We start from the raw sequence: 19,070 nt of genomic DNA on the forward strand, positions 1-19,070 counted from the left end.
ATCATAGGTCAGATAATAAAAGTGCCCAAACTCTTAATTTACTGCTCACTATTGATGAACTATATAGTGTCTCTTATATATAAATCTAACTAAAAAATAAAATATATTAATCAGGAACTTCTTTTAAATCACTTCTTAAAACTAATTTTAATAGACTTGCCTTTATGTGATGTCATCTTTTTATCGTCTTCAGATTGCCCTTTTATTGCTTTGTAGCGTTCACGGGTGTGTGTGCATGTGGTTATATACAGCATCTGCTCCCTCTTATTGTCATTATTTATACTGACGCATTTTGTTTGTCCTCCCTTTGTAACTCTGCCTTATTTCTGTTCTGCTTTTGATTTGTTTGTCAAAGCACTTTGTAAATCTCATTTCCAGACAGACATAGTCAGAGAGCAGCTGGTGAATATAGTGGGGCATTCAGCAGCTGAAGTGTCAGATATTTTCCTCAGGAGCTGGTGGAGACCAAACATAGAGCTAAAATTAATTTTGGGAAAATCTGTGGAAGTCGTTTCTTTATAGATCCGGCTTTGTGCTCAAGATCTTTGTCATGTTGAGACAGCAAAGGGACAAACACCAACTGTTGCGGTAAATGTCTCTGTATGTTGCAGTAGTAAAATGTTCCTTGTAGCAAACTTCACAAAGCAGACTTGTTGTGAAGACTAATGAAGACAAAAACTGCTGATAAATCCTTTGTCACACAAACCTCCACGAATACTTTACGTCAGATGCATAAATCTAACTATAAATGGATAAAAAAGTCAGATTTGAGCCACTGGTGAATATCAGAGCTCAGACGGGGGAGTTGAGATTTAAGGAATGTAGATCCGGAGAGAGGGGTTTGTTTCTCACCAACTGATTCAGTCTGATTCACAAGCCAAGCAGCTCGTAAAACAACACCATTTACAATGAGTGTGGCTTGTTTTACAGCAAAGCCTCGTCTCTGCTTGCTTGCCCGCTCAGATCAGCGGTTTACCGGGCATATTTCTGCAGGAGATGATATGTGGTGACGAAATCCTTCTTCAAAGGGATCAGGGCGTTTACTCAAATGTGGAGCCAGCGGTGTTTGCTCTGATTCACATTCCAGTTTTGGATTAATCCACAAGAAAACCGCAAGACTTTCCAACAACACATGCCAGTGTGAAACCAGGATACGTCTTTGTGTGGTCTAATTTTATCTTATCATCACAATTTATGACTCATGTTTCAAGGTTTCTGGCTGCGATTGTGTCTCAGTCTCAGTGCAAAAATACATTTTATATGTCAAAACAGCTGAATATCACTGTTGACAGCTTATTAGTTTTGAATGTGTCGAAGTGCCAAAGGCTCAGAAAATAATGTAAAACTCTCCAGAGGCAACCACAACTTTTCATGCTTGTAACACTCCTGACAAATCCTTTCCTGACGTGTGGTAAAACAAATGAGTCCTCAACTGAACCAGAAAGCACTTAAAAAAAAAAAAAAAAAAAAAAAAAGCAGGTCAAGGGAAGGAAGAAGTGATCGAGATAATCTGACCAGCTCGGTGACTCAGTATTAATCACTCAGTTTGAAGGCTGAGCAACCCTGGTTGAATAGTTGAGTCAAAATTATCTCAATTGTTTCCAGCTTCTGCTTTCTCATAGCAGGACAAACCGCGGCTGTACTTCTCTAAAAGTGTCTTTCAATGTTCCAAAATGTGACAACAATTCATTTGAACGAGTCCGGAGGTGACAGCAGGTGTGTGTCAGCACAGCTGTTGCATTAACCTATTAACCCTATTTGTCATGATGTCCGTTGAAAAAGTGATGAAACAGGAAGTCATTACAGAAAGCTGCTCCTGTCTTGATAAATCTGGGTGACTGATCACAATCGACTATCCTCAACCGCAGTGGATCCCAACCTGGGGTCAGGACCTCCCATGGGGTCTCAAGAAAAGTCTGAAGAGATCACCAGATAATTCTTTCAACAATTCTTTGGTTGCTCTGTATAACTCTTGCTGCTCTGCTGGTTTCCCATAGGGACGTCCACATTCCTGTATATCTTGTACAATCATAACTGCAGGAATCAGTATAGGGACAGGAACGACCTCACTAAACAAAGGACATGGCCACTGACTTCAGAAAAGCACATCCTTCAACAGATGCCATGATTGGAGGGCAGTCAGTGCCGCAAAAATTACTGATACGGACTTAAGTGTCTAGTAAATCAACCAGAAGCATCGCAGTGGGACTTCCTTGTGTAGGTTTTTCTGTCGCAACATCTAAACGGTCTTCAAGGAGTTGGGGGTGGGGTGGGGTGTGTCAAGCACTTCCCACAAACACCTTGAGGGATCACTACATCAGAGACAGAACCAGGACCCTGAGCAAAAACAGACCTCATCAGCTTGAAACTGAAGACACTTCACAGATTGTTCACGGCGTCTTATACAGGTGCATCTCAATAAATTAGAATATCATGGAAAAGTACATTTATTTCAGTAATTCAATTCAAAAAGTGAAGCTCATATATTATATAGATTCATGACACACTGAAATATTTCAAGCCTGTAGCATGAATGGTGACCTGAAAGTCAACAAACAACAAGAAGTCTACAGTTGTTCTAGTTAATTGGGTGTGAAGTGCTAATAGGTCAATGAGTTGTTTGGTACGTCATTTCTGTAATCTGGTCTGGAAGGAAGAGAAAGAAGTTTGGTTAAAATACTGCTGATTGCAAGTTAAGAAGATACTGGAACTGGGAAAAGGCAGACGCATAGACGAAGGATCGTTGACAAGATCTTCATGCAAAAACTGACTTGTTTCTCAAGACTACAAGAAGCACAAATGGAAGAATGATGACTTCAGAACAGAGCTGGAGGCTAACCCAACAACAGTTCAATATAAAGTACGAATGAATTTCAATGGCAGTTTTTTTTGGTGGTTTGTTTTGTTACTGTAACTGACTAATGGTCAAATGATGACAGTAGATTAAAAGTCATAGGTTATTACAATTCAAAGTTATTACAGTTCATGAATATCTGTACAATATATGTTCAGGTTTTTGGACTGACTGAAAGACAATGTCATAGAGCCATGCTGCTAGCAGTTTCACTATCCGTCATTTTAAACTCTCAAAAATTCAGTATTAGTCAGCCTCTACTTTTTACCCTCTGTTGTTATGCTGCAACTTCAACCATTACAACCGACACCAGAGTCATGCCAAAGTCTTTTATTTTATCACCAGGTAAACATTTGATCTTTATACAATGACATTTCTAGAAATCAAACATTCAGAGACAAAGTTAAACCATCAGATGAAAACAAATACTCAAATGGAAAGAAAACCGACAAATCGAGGTACTTAAATACAAAATATATTTTTCTCCATTGCACTTCGACTTCATAAATACAACCCAGAAGGTTAATTTCTCTCTGGCCCAAAGTAACCACGTGAAAACACAGCTGACACCTGACGGTGTAACTGCAGTACATTCAGTCGTTTACTGTCCTGGTTTCCTGTGAGCATCTCAGATCTGTTCATTCAGAAGATGCCGACTGTGCTACAGTGTTTGATGGAAACCAGGCTGTTACACCTCCATGAAAAATGTTGCGTTCACATCATAGATGATCGGATAGAATGGCAGAGTCGCATGTTTACATCTATGGCTGAAAGGATTAGTCAATTAATTGATTAGTGGTGGGCTGACACTAATGATCAAACGACTAACACTTGTTTTGTCTGACTCACAAAAGCTACTGAGGTTTAATAGATCAATGAATTAACTAATCACTGCAGCTCTAGATTAGTCGATTGACAGAAAATGATTGGACAAATATGATTGATTAATCATTTCAATGTGAGAAATCACTGCTTTTGTCTGTTTTATGTCATTTTAAGATGAATATCTTTGTGGTTTATACTGTTTTTTATGCATGAATATACATCACCTTGGGCACTGGAACATTATAACAAACATTGAGTGCAACTTGAGACACTATTATGACAACAGACTTGGTTGTGTGAGCGTTAAAAATACTGTGCCTTAGCACTAAATACATTAAATTTGGGTTTATTATATATTTATAATTAAAAGTGAAAATAACAATTTCCCACAGCAGAAGATGATGTCTTCAAACAGCTTTCTGTATTTGACCAGGAGTCCAAAACCCACCGATTCTCAGTTCACAGTTAACTACCATGTAAGATGGAGAAGCTGGAACCAAAAAACATTCTATTTTTGCTTAAAAATTGGCAAAAACAATTAATTTGCACTTCTGACTTTTCCTTTCACACGACTAATCAATTAATCAACTCATCATTTAAGCTCGACTCCTTGCCAACTGTTAAATCAGCTCAATATGACATGAACGCAGCATAAACCGTCCAAAGAAATAGAAATATTATGTGCACATAAATGAGACTCAAACCCATTTTGAAAGACAGATGTACATTATAGACACTGTATAAACATAATGGCCCGCCACGTCTGTCTGCCTATGATATATAACACTTTATTTAAAAAAAAAAAAAAAAAATTAAGATGTACATAGAATCTAAATCCCAGAATGTTTATAGTAAAATATATCAAATTGATTATGAGACAATAACAGTTTCCGTCTTGTTGTGACCGTGAATCCTGCGACAGTTTTGGCAGCCTGGAACGGTTCATCTCTTCACAGAGAGAACACATGGGAGTATCAAAGTGCTGTTTGCTTGATTGTAATTTCCTCCTCGACCCTCCCTCCCTCACCCCTCCACCACTTCCTGTCTTTTCCTTGTGTGTCACGAGGCTGACCTAGTTCCCTTGTTTCTGCCGAATATTCTCCCATGTGATGAATGAATCCACCTCAAAACCTCCAAAAATCCGGTGCTACAGTTTGCTCAATTTTGCAACAGTATAAATGAGAATCATCAGTTTTCATGAGTTATGATAAATAATGTGCAGCAGAAGGAGTTAGAGAGACACAGCTTCATTTGTTTTCATACAAAAACAAGAATATTCATTGATCAAACTTTCCACCATGTGAGACGATGAGAGTGGACAGACACCACTGAGCATGGGTGAACTCCATCTTGTTTTTTTTTTTTTTTTTTTTTTTTTTTAAAAAGTAGATCAAGAGAACCGTTTTTAAGAGAATATCCCGAGTCCATGTACAACTATACAAGGTTTGGTGCCTTTCTGCTGAGTTAACAGCTCACAGTCCTTAGTGTTACTCGGAGCACAAGCAGGGATGGAGGACATGACGGGTCTTACGCATTTCGCTTTTTTAATTTTGTTGTTAAAGTTTCGTATTTTGTCCAGCTCCAGTCTTGGTCCTTGAAAGAGGAAAACCACGGAGTTACGATTTGAGATGACAAAACCAGAATCAAAGAGACGTATTTTAAGTAAAAGTGAAAACAAACTTCCCCAGAATGAAGAGCTTGTGTGCTAAAATATCTTTATTTCTGAAAATCAATTTATGATTGTGTGTTTTTTTTCCCCTTTTTAAAGGATTTTATAAATAATTACTTTTTCACCAAGAAACTCGGATCTTAGAAGATGTCATTTGGTGAACTGTCACATCACTGTATCAGCCTTTAAATAAATCTTTCTCTGTAACTAAGACAGTACAGTGCTGAACACTCCTGTTGTATGTACATTATAGATATCATTGCATTGTCTGATCACATCGCACATGTGATCATGTGCAGATAATGTTTCAGTCTTTGTTATGACTCCACAGACACAATCCATTTGGTCCTGTGACACTTTCCAAACACTTTGGAAAGTTTTAAACTTAATTATCGAAAAGAAAAAAATGAAAGATGGAGTTTGTAATGACCATAAACATATACACCCTCAGTTTCACCGCTGGTTGTAGTGTTGATGCAGACACATTGTGATCTTTTACACATTTTTGTCAACTAAAATCTATTTTACTGTTTATGGTCCACTCCACATATTCCCTCTGTTTGACCTTTTACCTGCTGTGTCGTCACTGGAGAAAATGACACATGTTGTAAATAATAAATCCGTTTACTCTTAATTTAATTCTTGTTGTAACTTTGTGTTTTTATCTTTCTTTGCTAGATTTTAGTTGTTTTATTTAAGATTAAAATTATTATTAAAAATATTAGATAATAGAAAGTGCCAGATTGACAACATGATCTAAGCTTTAAGTGTCATCCTTTCTTCATAGTTCAGTGTCATTAGAACTACACTGATAATTAACTGAAATTCAGACCATTTTTCATGTTTTCCAAAGGGGAAGCAAGCACACAATTCATATTTGACTTTTATAAAGCTGCGTTCTGTGAAACAAATCTTGCTTTAAAAATCCAGGTCAGCTAAAACACCACAGATGGAAACCAGTCAACTCACCACTATGCTCTTGCCCTGTTCATCAGCAGCCTCCTGCATCAGGCTGGTCAGCTGACTGAGGTACTTCTGGTTCTCCTGCAGCAGACGTGGGGCAGCATCACTAAGAAGGGACACACAGACACAGAGCCTGTTAGAAAGCAGCTGATCACATGTTGACTCCATCATGTATGTACATACAATGTATTTAGTATTTCACCACGTACAGCTGAATGGCTCAGGGTGAGAAAACACACTGACCTACAAAATCATGTATAGCAGGATTGACACATGCCCGAACAGTCACTCACTCTGTCTGTTCCCAGCTGATAATAAATACACTGACAACTGTATGGGCCATAAAGGGATAATGATATTCATATGACATCATGCATTCAGTCCTGCGGCTTTTTCATGTTTCTTGAAAAACATACAAACAAATGGATGTAAGTTAAGTACAATTATAGTATAACACAAAATAACTGACACATAAATCATCCCATGTGCAGCCACAAGTTGTTGTTTGTTGTTATAAAACATTAAGTTGATCCATCTTAAAAGGGGAAATATGCTCTTTGTGATTTTTCTGTCATTTATATACTGTTATGATATCGGATGTCTGTGTTATACATGGTCATCGTTTCAAAACTTGAGGTAAACATGGAAAAATGGCGAGGGGGTGAATACTTAATACTAATACTATTTTCCCAACACAAATCAATGAAACAATCAGTTACCTGTCATTTGGCCCAGGTAGGGAGGTGAGAGGATGTGGGGAGCTGACAGGCTGTGCTGACTGTGACCACTGAGAAACCTGCAGCAGGTTGGACGACTCGGGACTGGCTGCTATCGAGCTGCGTGACGAGTTTTGAGCCTGACAGAGAGAGAGAAGGAGATCGTACTGATACACGCAGTAATAACAAACATTTTTCTCTTTCTCCTAGAAAAGGAATGCAGGCAGCAGACCCTCCTGCTATCTGTTTTAACTAAGTTATAGACTAAGGGAAGCAACAGAGGACAGAAAGTACCACTGCTGCACAGGACTGACTTATGAGCTGAAAAGAAACAGATAAAATGGACAACGTGGAACTGAAACGATTAGTCGACTGGTTGAATATCAAACATTTCCAAATTCTAGCATCTCATTTGTGAGGATTTCCTGTTTTAGACAAGTGAAACAATGTGAAGACATGACCTTGTTCTTCAGAAAATTATTTTTGGTATTTTGTCAAAAAATGACTAATGAGTTAACAGAGAAACTGATGCACCGAGAAACAGAAAATCAAAGTTATTTTCAAACCCCTAAGACAGTGCAACACGGTTTTTATTGAATTACAGTAAACTACTCTGGTTATTAAATCAAAGGCAGCAGAGCCCTCAGTGGGAATGTACAGACGAGCCAAAACATTATGACGAGCAATGTTGATTATCTAATCCAAGTAAAACAAAGAAAAAAATACAAAACTGGCCTGGAAGAAAATAAACAATGCAGAGTAACTTACACATGCAATCTTCAGTAGATGCCAGAACTCTCTCTGTCTCTTTATCTGCATCTGCATCACTGTGTTGTCCGCATCCTTGATGCTCTCCAGAGTTTTCTCAATTCGCGGAAACAAGTCAATGATCTTCTGTTTGCTGATTAGGATCTTACTGTTGGGAAGAGACAAGATAGGACAGTCCATAAAATACAGTAGCAGTACTAGTGGTGTTTTCATGTCACACAAACAAAGATACACACACAAAGATGAGGGAATCACAAGGAAGTGTGAAGTGATTTATACACCTTTCATTCTCAAAGTAAAATCACAGGTGTGACGTTCCCAGTGAAGTGAAAAACTGAAGGTCTCTGAGGACAAGGATCTCACCTGAGGTGGGTGTACAGATCTTTGAGGACCTTGTCTTGGTTCTGGACTGTCTGAATGATGGCCTTCACCATCTCAGAACTGTCACTGCTCACATCTGGCTCAGGTACTGAGAGACATGCATCAGATAAATCACTGAACACACACTTTTGAGAAATGCTTAAATTTTTCTTTTTCAGTAAGAATAAGCCATTACATGTATTATTGTGATCTGGTATCATAACATGATAAATGTGATTAAAAGGTCTCCTACTTTTGCACTTCATCTTCAGTTGCTTATAGAGCTCGATGGCCTTTTCTTCTCTGCAACAAAATGAATTAGATTTAAACATTTACTGACCACAGTCTGAAGCTCTGTCACTGACCCCTGACAGATCACATCAGGAAACTTCTTGGCAGATGAGAGCCGCATGGAAGTGACACCAGCCAGAGCTTTAACAGCAGCACAGAGGAGGATTTGTTTGTTTTTAAACAACAAACCCTTTAATTCAAATCGAGCAGGGGCAGGTGGTGAGTGGACGGCTGCTAAAAGCGCACATGAAGAGAGTTCGATCCAGTGGATTAGCAAACAAGAAAGCAGTGACTTTTCATGATTTCAGATTTTTACCAAAGTTTTAAAAACCCCCTCTCCAAAACAGAAACTTTCATCCTCAAACATAAATGTAGTTTCTCAGAAATCTTACAGCGATCTGCACATTAGATTTGATATATCTCTTGGTACTTTCTACAAAGTTCCGTTCTTACTAACAGATGCTTGTAATCAAAAACTCATGAACAAAGTGGGGTCCCTGTAGACTGAGGGGGTCAAGGGAAATCCCAATATAGATTATCTACAGCATAGATTTTGATTTACAGTTAATCCTGCGTTCATTTTATATCATTTAAACTGTAGTTATGAGCAGCCAAGTACGAAAAACATTCACATCAGCCCCGACTTGTAATTCCAAGTCAGAGATGTCAGGATTTTCAGACACTGACAATGAAAAGAACAACAGACGTGTCAACAAACTATTTGCAGAATAGCTGTGAATGCACCACTCACTGTTGGCAGTTACATCAGAATTAAATCCAATATTAACACTAACACAATCCATTCAGCTCATTTTATAAGAGCCATGTGCTGTTTGTGTTTGGTGTCACTTGGTAACGAGATGCCACACATATGTTACACAACAAAAGAAGCTAATTTAGGCTGTTTATCTGATGTGACCACAACATTAGCATTAGGGCTAACAACCCTTGAAGAAAGTGTGAACTCTCATGTCAGAAAACAAGATGTTTTTGTGCAGGATATTTGGTTCCTTCTTGGCTGAACTTGAACTAAATTAAAAGTTAAGATAGTCTGAAAATCATTATTGTCATCAAATGTATCTCACAATAAAATGTCTTTATGTCAGACAGACCAACTGACATTACCATCCTTCAGCCGGGCAAAAACATGTGTACTTTATTATTATTATTATTATATACACATGTTTTACAACACAACATGGGATAAGGTCTATTGTTGATTTCTACATTATATTGGTGATGTATTATAGTGTATGAACCCAGTGTGGGATCAGACTCCATTAACACTCACAGCTGCTCCATCTTGTCTCCTTGGCGTCGGGCGTACGGGCTCCTCTGAAGTTCCACTATCTCAGAGTGCAGAGCCATGATCTCATCATCCAAATGGCTCACCTCTGCCACCTGCAGGACAAAACAGGAATCAGACTGTCACACAAAGGATTTGCACTGGATAAACATCAAAGGCCATTTTTCATGTGTTACATATTTTGATTTGTTACCTGTGCAAACGCAGCAGCTCTCTCCTCGTTCTCCTGCCAGGCTTTCAGCATCTTCTCAGAGGCTTTGGACAAACAGACAACTCATCAAAACAGGAACATCTTGTTCAGTGATATAAAAATATTCCCATATGTAAACACCCTCATTAGAGGGTTAAGTATCAAATCAAAACAAACGGCTGCCAGTAAACACTCACATATGCCATAGTGCATCTGATCACTGTATTTCTCCAGGTCATACTGGATGCTGCTCTTGAAGAAGTCCAGTTTGGCTTTCAGCTGCTGAGAGAAGCCGAACATGCTGTTCTTACACCTGGTCAGGTTGGTGTTGTAGCGCAGGAGACTCAACCTGGAGGGGGGAGGAGACAGTTAAGAGTTAGAAAACTTAGTCCACACAGGAAACAGCTGCTTCTCCTGCAGGATTACTTTACATGGACTAGAGCTGGAGTTATGTTAAATAAAAAGGAGTCTACTGTAATTAATATTCTGCTGACAAGTTAATTATTACTCCCATTTTCCAATCCAAAGTTTTAAATGTTGACATATTTGTACGGGGATTGTTTAGAAGAGTTGCTGCAAATTAAATTAAAAAATTTAAAAAAGACCTTTTTAAGAAAAAAAAAAGAAAAAGAAAAAATATAATACCCATTTTCCAATCAGACCAAAGTATTAGTTACTAAACTGTGATTTCTCGAAAGCAGAACATTAATATTTATTTGGAAGCTTCACTTGGGCTTGGTGCGGTTAAAAAGACAGATGTCAGATTGAGATGTATAGTAAAGGCACAATCTATAAGAAAACATAAACAAGCATAGTGTAGCCGTACCTCCAAAAATCTTTACACAAGATACTTGTTATCAGTCCCACATTAACTGACAGGTCATTTTAATAAATGGACCAACAGCTGACAACAACTACATCTAAGTTATCAAAGTGTTTGGTGCTAGTAAAGGTTCGTTTACACCTGTAACACAGATTTTTCATCTGAAACTGCAGCTGAATAAAAATAATCAAAATGACAAACTGCAGAAGTCGGTCATGTGACTCACATAGCAGCCCTCTGTCCTTGGAAAAGTCTGCTGTAGTCCTCCTTCAGACCGCAGATGTAGCTCACTGCTTCACCCCAAACCTTCTTCAGTGCAACCAGGGGCAGCTGGGTCTTGGCCTCTTGGACTGAAGAGTTAAAACAAGTATCAAAACAGTGTGAAGGACACAGGCAACATGTGGTGGTTTAAGCTGTCAACAGGGATGGTTTTCATCACTGTAAAAACACCTTCAGCTATAGGACAGATTTTATAACTGTCAGCTTAACTGAGACAAGAAGATGTGAACTGTTAAATATTTTCAAAGTTGATGCATCAAGCTACAATTAACAGTTTGATTCATACTGATTTTCTATTGTTTTTACTATTTGAAATGGGTTTCATAGTAGAGCTGCGTGTCTCTCTCTCTCTACGACTCATCTGAACAGCCCCTCTTCTCTGTGCGCACACTGAAATCATTGATCATGTGCAGGAGGAACTATTGTTATTGGTTTTCCCCTCAGAGAAACAGTTGACATGGCTGTTAATCAATATCAACTGCTTGTGGATGACATTAATGTTAATTCTTTAACTCTAAGTGTTTGCCCCCTCAATCAAAATGAATATTGAAAAATGTTTTCAAAGACTCAAAAGCACTCATCCTGAGGAGGCAACAAAGACAATGTGGACCAGAGGTATCAGCCAAACAGATTAGAAACTTAAGAAAACACGTGGTGAAGCCGAACAGTACGACCAGCGTGATTACCAGTGTAATTAACTACCCAATTAATGTGTTTCTTTTTTTTTTTTTAAAGTATATTTTTTGGGGCTTTTGTGCCTTTATTGGACAGGATAGTAGAGAGAGACAGGAAACAGGGAGGCAGAGAGAGGGGGAATGACATGCAGCAAAGGCCGTCCGATGCGGGACTCGAACCGGGGCCAACTGCAGCGAGGACTGTAGCCTCTACACATGGGGCGGATGCTTAGACCACTACGCCACACGACGCCCCTAATTAATCTGTTTCATATGTTAGCATGCTACAACCAGAGCTGCTGTAGCAGCTGAATCAGTAAGAGAGGGTGATGAAGGGTTAACAGCAGGAATAACTTCAAATAAACTCACCAATAGTGTTGACTTTGTCAGGCAGCTGTCTGGCACTGAAGGGACCAGAGTACTTGGTGATGCTCTTGTCAAACAGGTAGACGATATAGCTGTCCCAGCCTCTCTGCAGAGGAGAGAAGAAAATCATCACTTTCTTGTAGCTTATTACTGGGTTGTTCAAAGTCCCTCAACGCACATACAGTGAGTGTGTAGTATGAATCATAACACCTGCAGATGGAGGTTTTTTCTGCATCACTGTGGTTTTTCAGTCTTTTGCAAACATATTCCTATGTTTGTAAATGTTCCCGTGGGAGACAAGAACAGAAAATGTTGCCTCCATTAGAGCTGGTGACAGGAGAGGGCTGACAGGACATGGGAGGGATGAGATGGGGGATAACACAATGCAAGAAAGGTCCTTCAGCTGAGTAAAGCTGATCGAAGCTGGAGGTATTAGCAAGAGTATATTTGAAGTTATATTCTGACATTTCACAGCTGATTAAAATTGTGTATATATTTATGTTTATTTTGTATGCATCAAAGTTCATCTCTTCTTTTTATAGTACCCCATTGGTCTGTTATTGATTCTGTACATTAATTTATCTTTATATATCTCTGCCTGCATTTGGTTATATGCTAAACTTTAGCTGTACTGGTACTAAGTGTGTAATGATAAAGCTGAACTTCATATGATCTTTTCAAGGCTTTAAAAGGAAATTACAGCAGTCAACCATCAACTTACCACTCCATCCAGGACACACTGTGCAGCAGGCTTCCGGGGGTCCAGTGACACGCCCGTCTCCTGCAGCAGCTCCTGGTTCACCACTTCGATCCTTGTCTCTGCCTCAATGCGCTTCTGCAAACTGTGGAGACTCTCGTCCGGAGTCAGCTGGAAGGAGTGGACCTGAGCTGTGGTCATGTTCAGGATGTGCACAACCTGGAGAGACAGAGGAGAAGAGCTGTCAGTGTTGGTACAGGTGAGCTCACATCCACATACTTTTATTCATTTTCAAATCTGTAGTCTTCAGACCTGGCCGACAGATTTCACACAGCTCCCTCTGGAAGAACCGATGGCTTTACACTACTTTTTCTGTAGATACATTAGTGCTCCCAACACCTCTGAACAGACTTTAATGTTGTCAGATCTTCCTAGCACAATATATAGAAAACCAAGTTGGAATTTAATGTCCAAGGCAACTTGTATTTTTTCTTTGAGTGTTTTATTTAGAACTTCTTATAACATAAATCAAGATAAACCCCAAAACCCAAACAACCAAAACCCTGTGTTTCAACTTCCAGCCATGTACACACAGCATTTTCAGTTCTCCTCAAGAAACACTCAGGTCCTTTGAAGTAATCCTATAGCTTTCAGTCAGAAAGAAGATGACAAACTGTTTTGATACTGACACTGAAACTCAGGTATCGTATTGGCACAAGTAATGACAGAATAACCCTCAGCATTTTCACAATATTACAAACAGTAGGTACCAGCTACAAGATGCTAACTGCTGACTCAGTGCAGCTGACTTAACAGCCCTGATAAAACTACCAGTAACTCACTTTCATACTCAGTATCTGCTCCAGCACTTCAAAGCACATGGGTTTCTTAGTGTCGGAGTTCAGTTTGCCTCCTCTCTGGACAGGATCCCACTTTAACATCAGCTGAAGCAGAGCCTCCATGGGCTCCAACAGAGTCCTATAAAACAGCAATTTAAACACGTCTTCAAGGTCTGTTTTGCTTTTTATTTTAATCACTACAACACAAGTAAAAAGCTCCTGGCTTAACAGACACCAGGCGACGTGGGCAGTGTGCAACAACACAATCTGTCCTCACAGAAAAGGACACACACCACCTATCATAATTACTGTGATAATGTGTATAAACGGCTGCCAAATCTTTCATTAAAAGGGATTATAAGAGTCACATGGTTCCAACCTGCTCAGATTGTTGGGGTACGGAAGGTGTGTGGAGAATCTGACTTCTCCGTTTAATTCCTCTACAGCCATGATGTCCTTTGGACCTTTATTCCGTACTTTGCTGGCCCTGTGGATGAAGAGAGACAGAAGTCAATTAATCAATAGGCCGATTGACCGGAAAATAATCGGCAACTATTATAATTAAACTAATATTTTCTGATTTCAGCTGATCGAATTTGCCTCTTTTGCTGTCTTATATCAGGGTTTTGGTTGAACAAAACACGACATTCGAAGATGTCATCTTCAGCTCCGTGAAGATGTGACAGGCATTTCTTCACAATGTTTTGATGTTAGGTAGATTAAAGGATTAACCAAGAAAATATTAATAATAGAGTAATTATTATTAAAAGAGTAATTGATGATGAAAACAGTCACTAGTTGCAGCGGTAGGCAGGATGATGATGGATAGATTCACGTCAAAATGATTCCATTGTAAGACATGAAATGTTTTCTATACAAAGCATTAAAAAAAAAAGTTCAATGAAATAAAAATTTTATTTCAAATTTAATTTTGGCTATACTTCAAAATATAATTATTAGTCATGGAAAATGCTGGTGTCAGTTGTTTCCAAGCAGCACTGACATTTATGGTCCTTTACTCGTAATAATCAGAAATAATGATACTTGAAAGGGCAAGTCAAACTGAATCTACAAATGAGTATATCATGTCTGTGTGTTCATGTTCCACTGAGTTACCACTCTAAGAAAACTACGAATTGGGAGCTCAGGGTTTTAAGGTGCTGTCAAACTACAAAACCAACTTCTCATTGTTTTCAGATCATCAGCACAAACTGATTAACTGCTAAAATAAATCACTCCTGCACCAAATTTGTCTGCCATACTGGTTTACTCAGGTTGACTTACCACTGCACAGGTTGCAGGTTGTGCAAGAAAGGACGAAAACCACAACTGCATTCAAATATCATTGTGCCAAAGCTCCAGTAGTCCACAGTGACCGTGTATGGCTTATTCTCAAAGAGCTCAGGTGCCTGCAGGGAAAAGTGGAACTCGTCAATACGATCCATTTATCATTATCCTTTGATGTTTTTCCCCATCTGTCAATTTACAGCAAGTGATTATATAATTTTCTACTGTTTATCCAACACATGCTGCGATAAGTTGCATTAGCATTTCATCATTTCATCACGTATGAATGCAGGAAGATAAAGACGGAACTACTTGTTTGCTTAAGTTCTTACCAGGTACTGCAGCGTGCCGACAAATGAAGTACACAGACTACCCTGGTCAAGGTCTTTTGCGTAGCCCAGGTCAATGATTTTGTGAACGAGCTGTAGAAGAAGTAAATGTGAAATAATGTTAAGATGGTGTCAAGTCAAACAGAGGAGGCAGGAAACCAAAATGCAGCAGTTTACCTTTCCATTGATATTTTGCAGCACTATGTTTTCAGGTTTAAGATCTCTGTGGATGATCTTGTTTTCGTGCAGATACTGGATACCAGATCCTAGAGTGGGAATCAGTGGTTTAACTACATAAGACTGTAAAAGAACAAGGTGCACACATAGAAAAGAAAACAGTGGACATACCAACATCATTCAGTAATGAAAGCACTTCGCTCTCCTTCAAACCGCAGCAGTTTTCAGGTTTGCTCAGCACCTGTGACCAAGACAAATACAACTCTGTCACACCTGCAGAAAATCTACATGTGATGAAAGAATGGTAACACAACCCTGCTGACATGAGATGCATTGATAAGCTACCTTAAAACTGAGATTTTTTCAAACAGTGTTTAAAGAAGATTAATTTAAAAACTCTCATATTTTATTTGGGGAAAAAAAACACAGAGCTTTCGGAAAAGAATAACAAAACCCCTCTCTGATCAATTATTTTAATATAGCTAATACAACCAATCACTAAGGTGTTGTCATGGAGCTGCATTTATGTTAATTTTGTCATAAAAGAGTGATTTTAACCACGGTGCTGCGGTGCAGCTGTGCCTCATTAAAAGGCAGCAATTATCACCTGAGATCAAATCATTATTTTGTGCTTGTTCAGTTGTCAACAACAGAAACAGAAAAATACAGACCTAACTAATGAGATTAGCGATAATTTAACATATTAATGTGATCAAAGAGAGCAGGGGGAAGCAGAAAAGTGTTAATCAGCTGAGACTCAGCTCAGACTGTCACACTGCTTTCCAGATGTTGACAGTTTTATTGTTTGTTGATTGAAGAGCATGAACACAAACAGGTTCAGCAGTTTTCCTATAGTTCAGGTGTTTTAGTTTGGACAGAGACCTTTAAGAAAATGACCTGAAAACACTACTGTGTACACATGATGTTTTCACAAGTAAATAGCATTTTCAACTTTTGCCGGATTATTGTGGATGTACTCTTCAATGAGTCACTTGCCTTCCTCAGGTCTCCTCTGGAGCAGTACTCCATGGCTAGCAGTGGAAGATCATTTAAGGCTATGTGCTTCATCTCCTCCGGGACATCTCGGGCTGTCACAACATTTATGTGATTTAATCTGAGTGAGAGAGACGGACAAGTCAGACCTACATTACTTTTTCATACACCCATACAGATTTTACGTAGTCATCCACTGCTACCACAGCTGCACACTGCACAGTAACTCAGATGTCACATTTCATCTAACTGAATGCTGTGTAGCTGTATCATCATTATGATATCAGGATACCATCGTATAATCTTTAAATCAAACTGTCCCCACTGGAAGAAAATAAGTACAAACTTTTTCATGATCTGGATTTCTCTGCTCCATCTGTCCTTATTTCTTGGCGTGAGCTCCAGACGACACATCTTCACTGCCAGTTTTTCATTTGTTTCCTACAAAACAGACGACAGAAATTTCATTACCACATAAATGCATAAAAATGTAATAAATGTTTTGGAGGATTCCTATACAGTTGCATTCAAAAGTTTGGGAAAATCACATATTTTGTTGATTTTGTAAGTGAAAAATTGTAAGCAACCCCTGCAAAAAAACAGACATTAAAGACATACTGTGTTACTTTTTATTTCATGAACTTAAAAAAAATGATTTTTTTTTTTTAACTTCTGATTTGTCAGATATCACAGCTTGCAAACACTTTTTGTAGCAGATAAGAGTCTTTCAATTCTTGATTGATGAATCTTCACCCACTTTTCAAGCTCCAAGATATGTTTAGTCTGTCCTGCACTCACAGCATGTTCATGATCTAATTTTGGATTTTCAGTGATGTTCAGGGACTGTGTGGGCTGTTTAAAAAACTTCAGTTTATGTTTCTTGAATCAGTTCATGGTGGATTATGAGGTTTGCTTTGGATCATTGTCCTGTTGAAGAAACCAGCCTCTTTTCACTTTCACTTTCTTGACTGACCACAGGACATTTGCATCCAGAATTTGCTGATATTTAGTAGAATCCATTCTTCCATCAGTGCAGCATTTCCTGTGTCACTGGCTACGCCCCCCCCCCCCCCCCCCCCCCATTCTTAACAGCTAACAAAGGGGTGTTAAAGCACTGACTAAGAAAGGTGTTCAGACTTTTAACTTTTTAACTTTTAAGATCATGAAATTAAAAGTAACAGTGCATTAACATTTTAAGAAAGGCTTATTTTAATATCCATTTGCAGCAGGGGTTGTATTTACTCCCCCTCACTTTCACTGTGATGCAGTTATTTTATGGGTTACTTTCCAAGGTGCCCCTTCATGCTTTCTATATGTAATTGGCACAACACTCACATGATGTTGGTAGAGGTAGACATGGGCAAAGCCACCCATTCCCAGCCTCTCTTTCAGCTCCCAGTCTCCGCAGTTCTGGTTCTGCCTGAAGGGAGGTTTCTCCATTGTTGAAACTAGACCTGCAATAATCAATGACTCAGTTAGTTGATGGGACAAACAATTAATCACCAATACCTATCATTTTACCCATATTTTAGGCAGAAAATACAAGGATTTGCCGTTCTTAGCTTCTCGCATTTGAGAATTGAATGTTTAACAACGTCATACCTGCCAGTAAATTGAATATCTTCGATTCTTGTAAAGATGTAAAATGTCTGTATGGTAAATTACAAATGCGTTTTCGGGGGTTTCACAGTGGAAGAATCGATTAATAGAAATAATAATCCTCAGATTACGAAAAGAAATAATGCAGCTCAAATTGTAACACAAACTGGGCCAAAATCTATAAATAACGTTTGAATAACCTAACATAGCTTTATTTCAATACATTTACTTTCAAGGCATATGGAGTAATGAATCTAATGAGCTTGTTAAATTTCGTCTACCTAAATGAACCTGTCAAGCACAGGGGCACGACTATATCCTGGACCAGCTGCAAGGCTAATGTCAGTTTACTTTCGGTGTTAGCATAATAACGTTGTTAAATTGACATTTTTTGCCGATGTGGCACAAAAAAGAAGTTTATTCTGACAAGTAACACGTGTAATTAAGAGATGCCAATTATGAGAATACAAACACAAAGCAAACTATTTAAAATATTAGCTTCATTGGCTAACTGCCGAACAGCTACTCTTTAGCCAAGCGACAGCTGCCCGGGAAATAGCCGGAGCCGTTCACTACCTTTCCAGCATTAGGAAATGAAGGCTTCGACGGCAGTAAAGTGACACCTCAGTGTATGTTTTTGAGACGAACCGCCGTTAAAACGTGTCTTGGGACTTACTTGGGGGTCTCTACAATGGTGTCATGAGCCGTTGTCGGTAGAAATGTGGCTGTGTCTTGTTGTTTTCAGGTCAGTGCTGCCTGCGCCGTGAGAGTGTGTACTTTCCTGCGTGATGTCACCAGAAACCCCGGCTGTGCTTCTTCGAAACGACCCGAGGGTGCGTTCAACAAAATAACTCCTGCTGTTCAACCAGGTTCAAATACTTAAACTGTTTAATAAAACAGCTAAGTTAAACTATAAATACAACACTGTAACATCACTGTAATGTTTGACTACTGATTTAGATATATTGTGATTAATACAAGTTATTATCTTGTGTCAAAAACACAAACAAATATCATTTTTGGGACTTTTGTGGCCTCTGTATAAATAAAATTCGAGCAAAAATA

General features: G+C 38.8%; 1 protein-coding gene across 1 annotated transcript; it reads right to left on the minus strand.

Moving 5' to 3' along the window:
• Positions 1 to 3,169: 3,169 nt before the first annotated feature.
• LOC130162220 (inhibitor of nuclear factor kappa-B kinase subunit alpha-like) lies at positions 3,170 to 18,800 on the minus strand. The gene is made up of 22 exons (XM_056365842.1): positions 18,682 to 18,800; positions 17,742 to 17,860; positions 16,753 to 16,847; positions 16,410 to 16,527; positions 15,585 to 15,654; positions 15,414 to 15,502; positions 15,240 to 15,329; positions 14,905 to 15,029; positions 14,000 to 14,107; positions 13,624 to 13,759; positions 12,806 to 13,000; positions 12,088 to 12,190; positions 10,992 to 11,115; positions 10,140 to 10,291; positions 9,946 to 10,007; positions 9,738 to 9,847; positions 8,409 to 8,458; positions 8,159 to 8,264; positions 7,796 to 7,943; positions 7,031 to 7,167; positions 6,318 to 6,417; positions 3,170 to 5,272 (listed from the first exon to the last, which is right to left on the minus strand). Exons 2-22 carry the CDS (start codon positions 17,844 to 17,846, stop codon positions 5,207 to 5,209), a joined length of 2,289 nt encoding a protein of 762 aa, XP_056221817.1. The 5' UTR covers positions 17,847 to 17,860; positions 18,682 to 18,800; the 3' UTR covers positions 3,170 to 5,206.
• Positions 18,801 to 19,070: the final 270 nt, after the last annotated feature.

Source organism: Seriola aureovittata, chromosome 21 (genome assembly GCF_021018895.1).
Source record: "Seriola aureovittata isolate HTS-2021-v1 ecotype China chromosome 21, ASM2101889v1, whole genome shotgun sequence".
Taxonomy (NCBI): Eukaryota; Metazoa; Chordata; class Actinopteri; order Carangiformes; family Carangidae; genus Seriola; species Seriola aureovittata.

Bases quoted from the DNA above. Each gene is read 5' to 3' on its own strand.
- LOC130162220 (XM_056365842.1), bottom strand. From the start codon at position 17,846: ATGGAGAAACCTCCCTTCAGGCAGAACCAGAACTGCGGAGACTGGGAG. The intron at 11,116-12,087 runs GTGAGTTTATTT...TTAACTCTTCAG, and splicing joins TGACAAAGTCAACACTATTG to TCCAAGAGGCCAAGACCCAG. The intron at 7,168-7,795 runs GTAAGTTACTCT...TCTCTCTGTCAG, and splicing joins ATCTACTGAAGATTGCATGT to GCTCAAAACTCGTCACGCAG.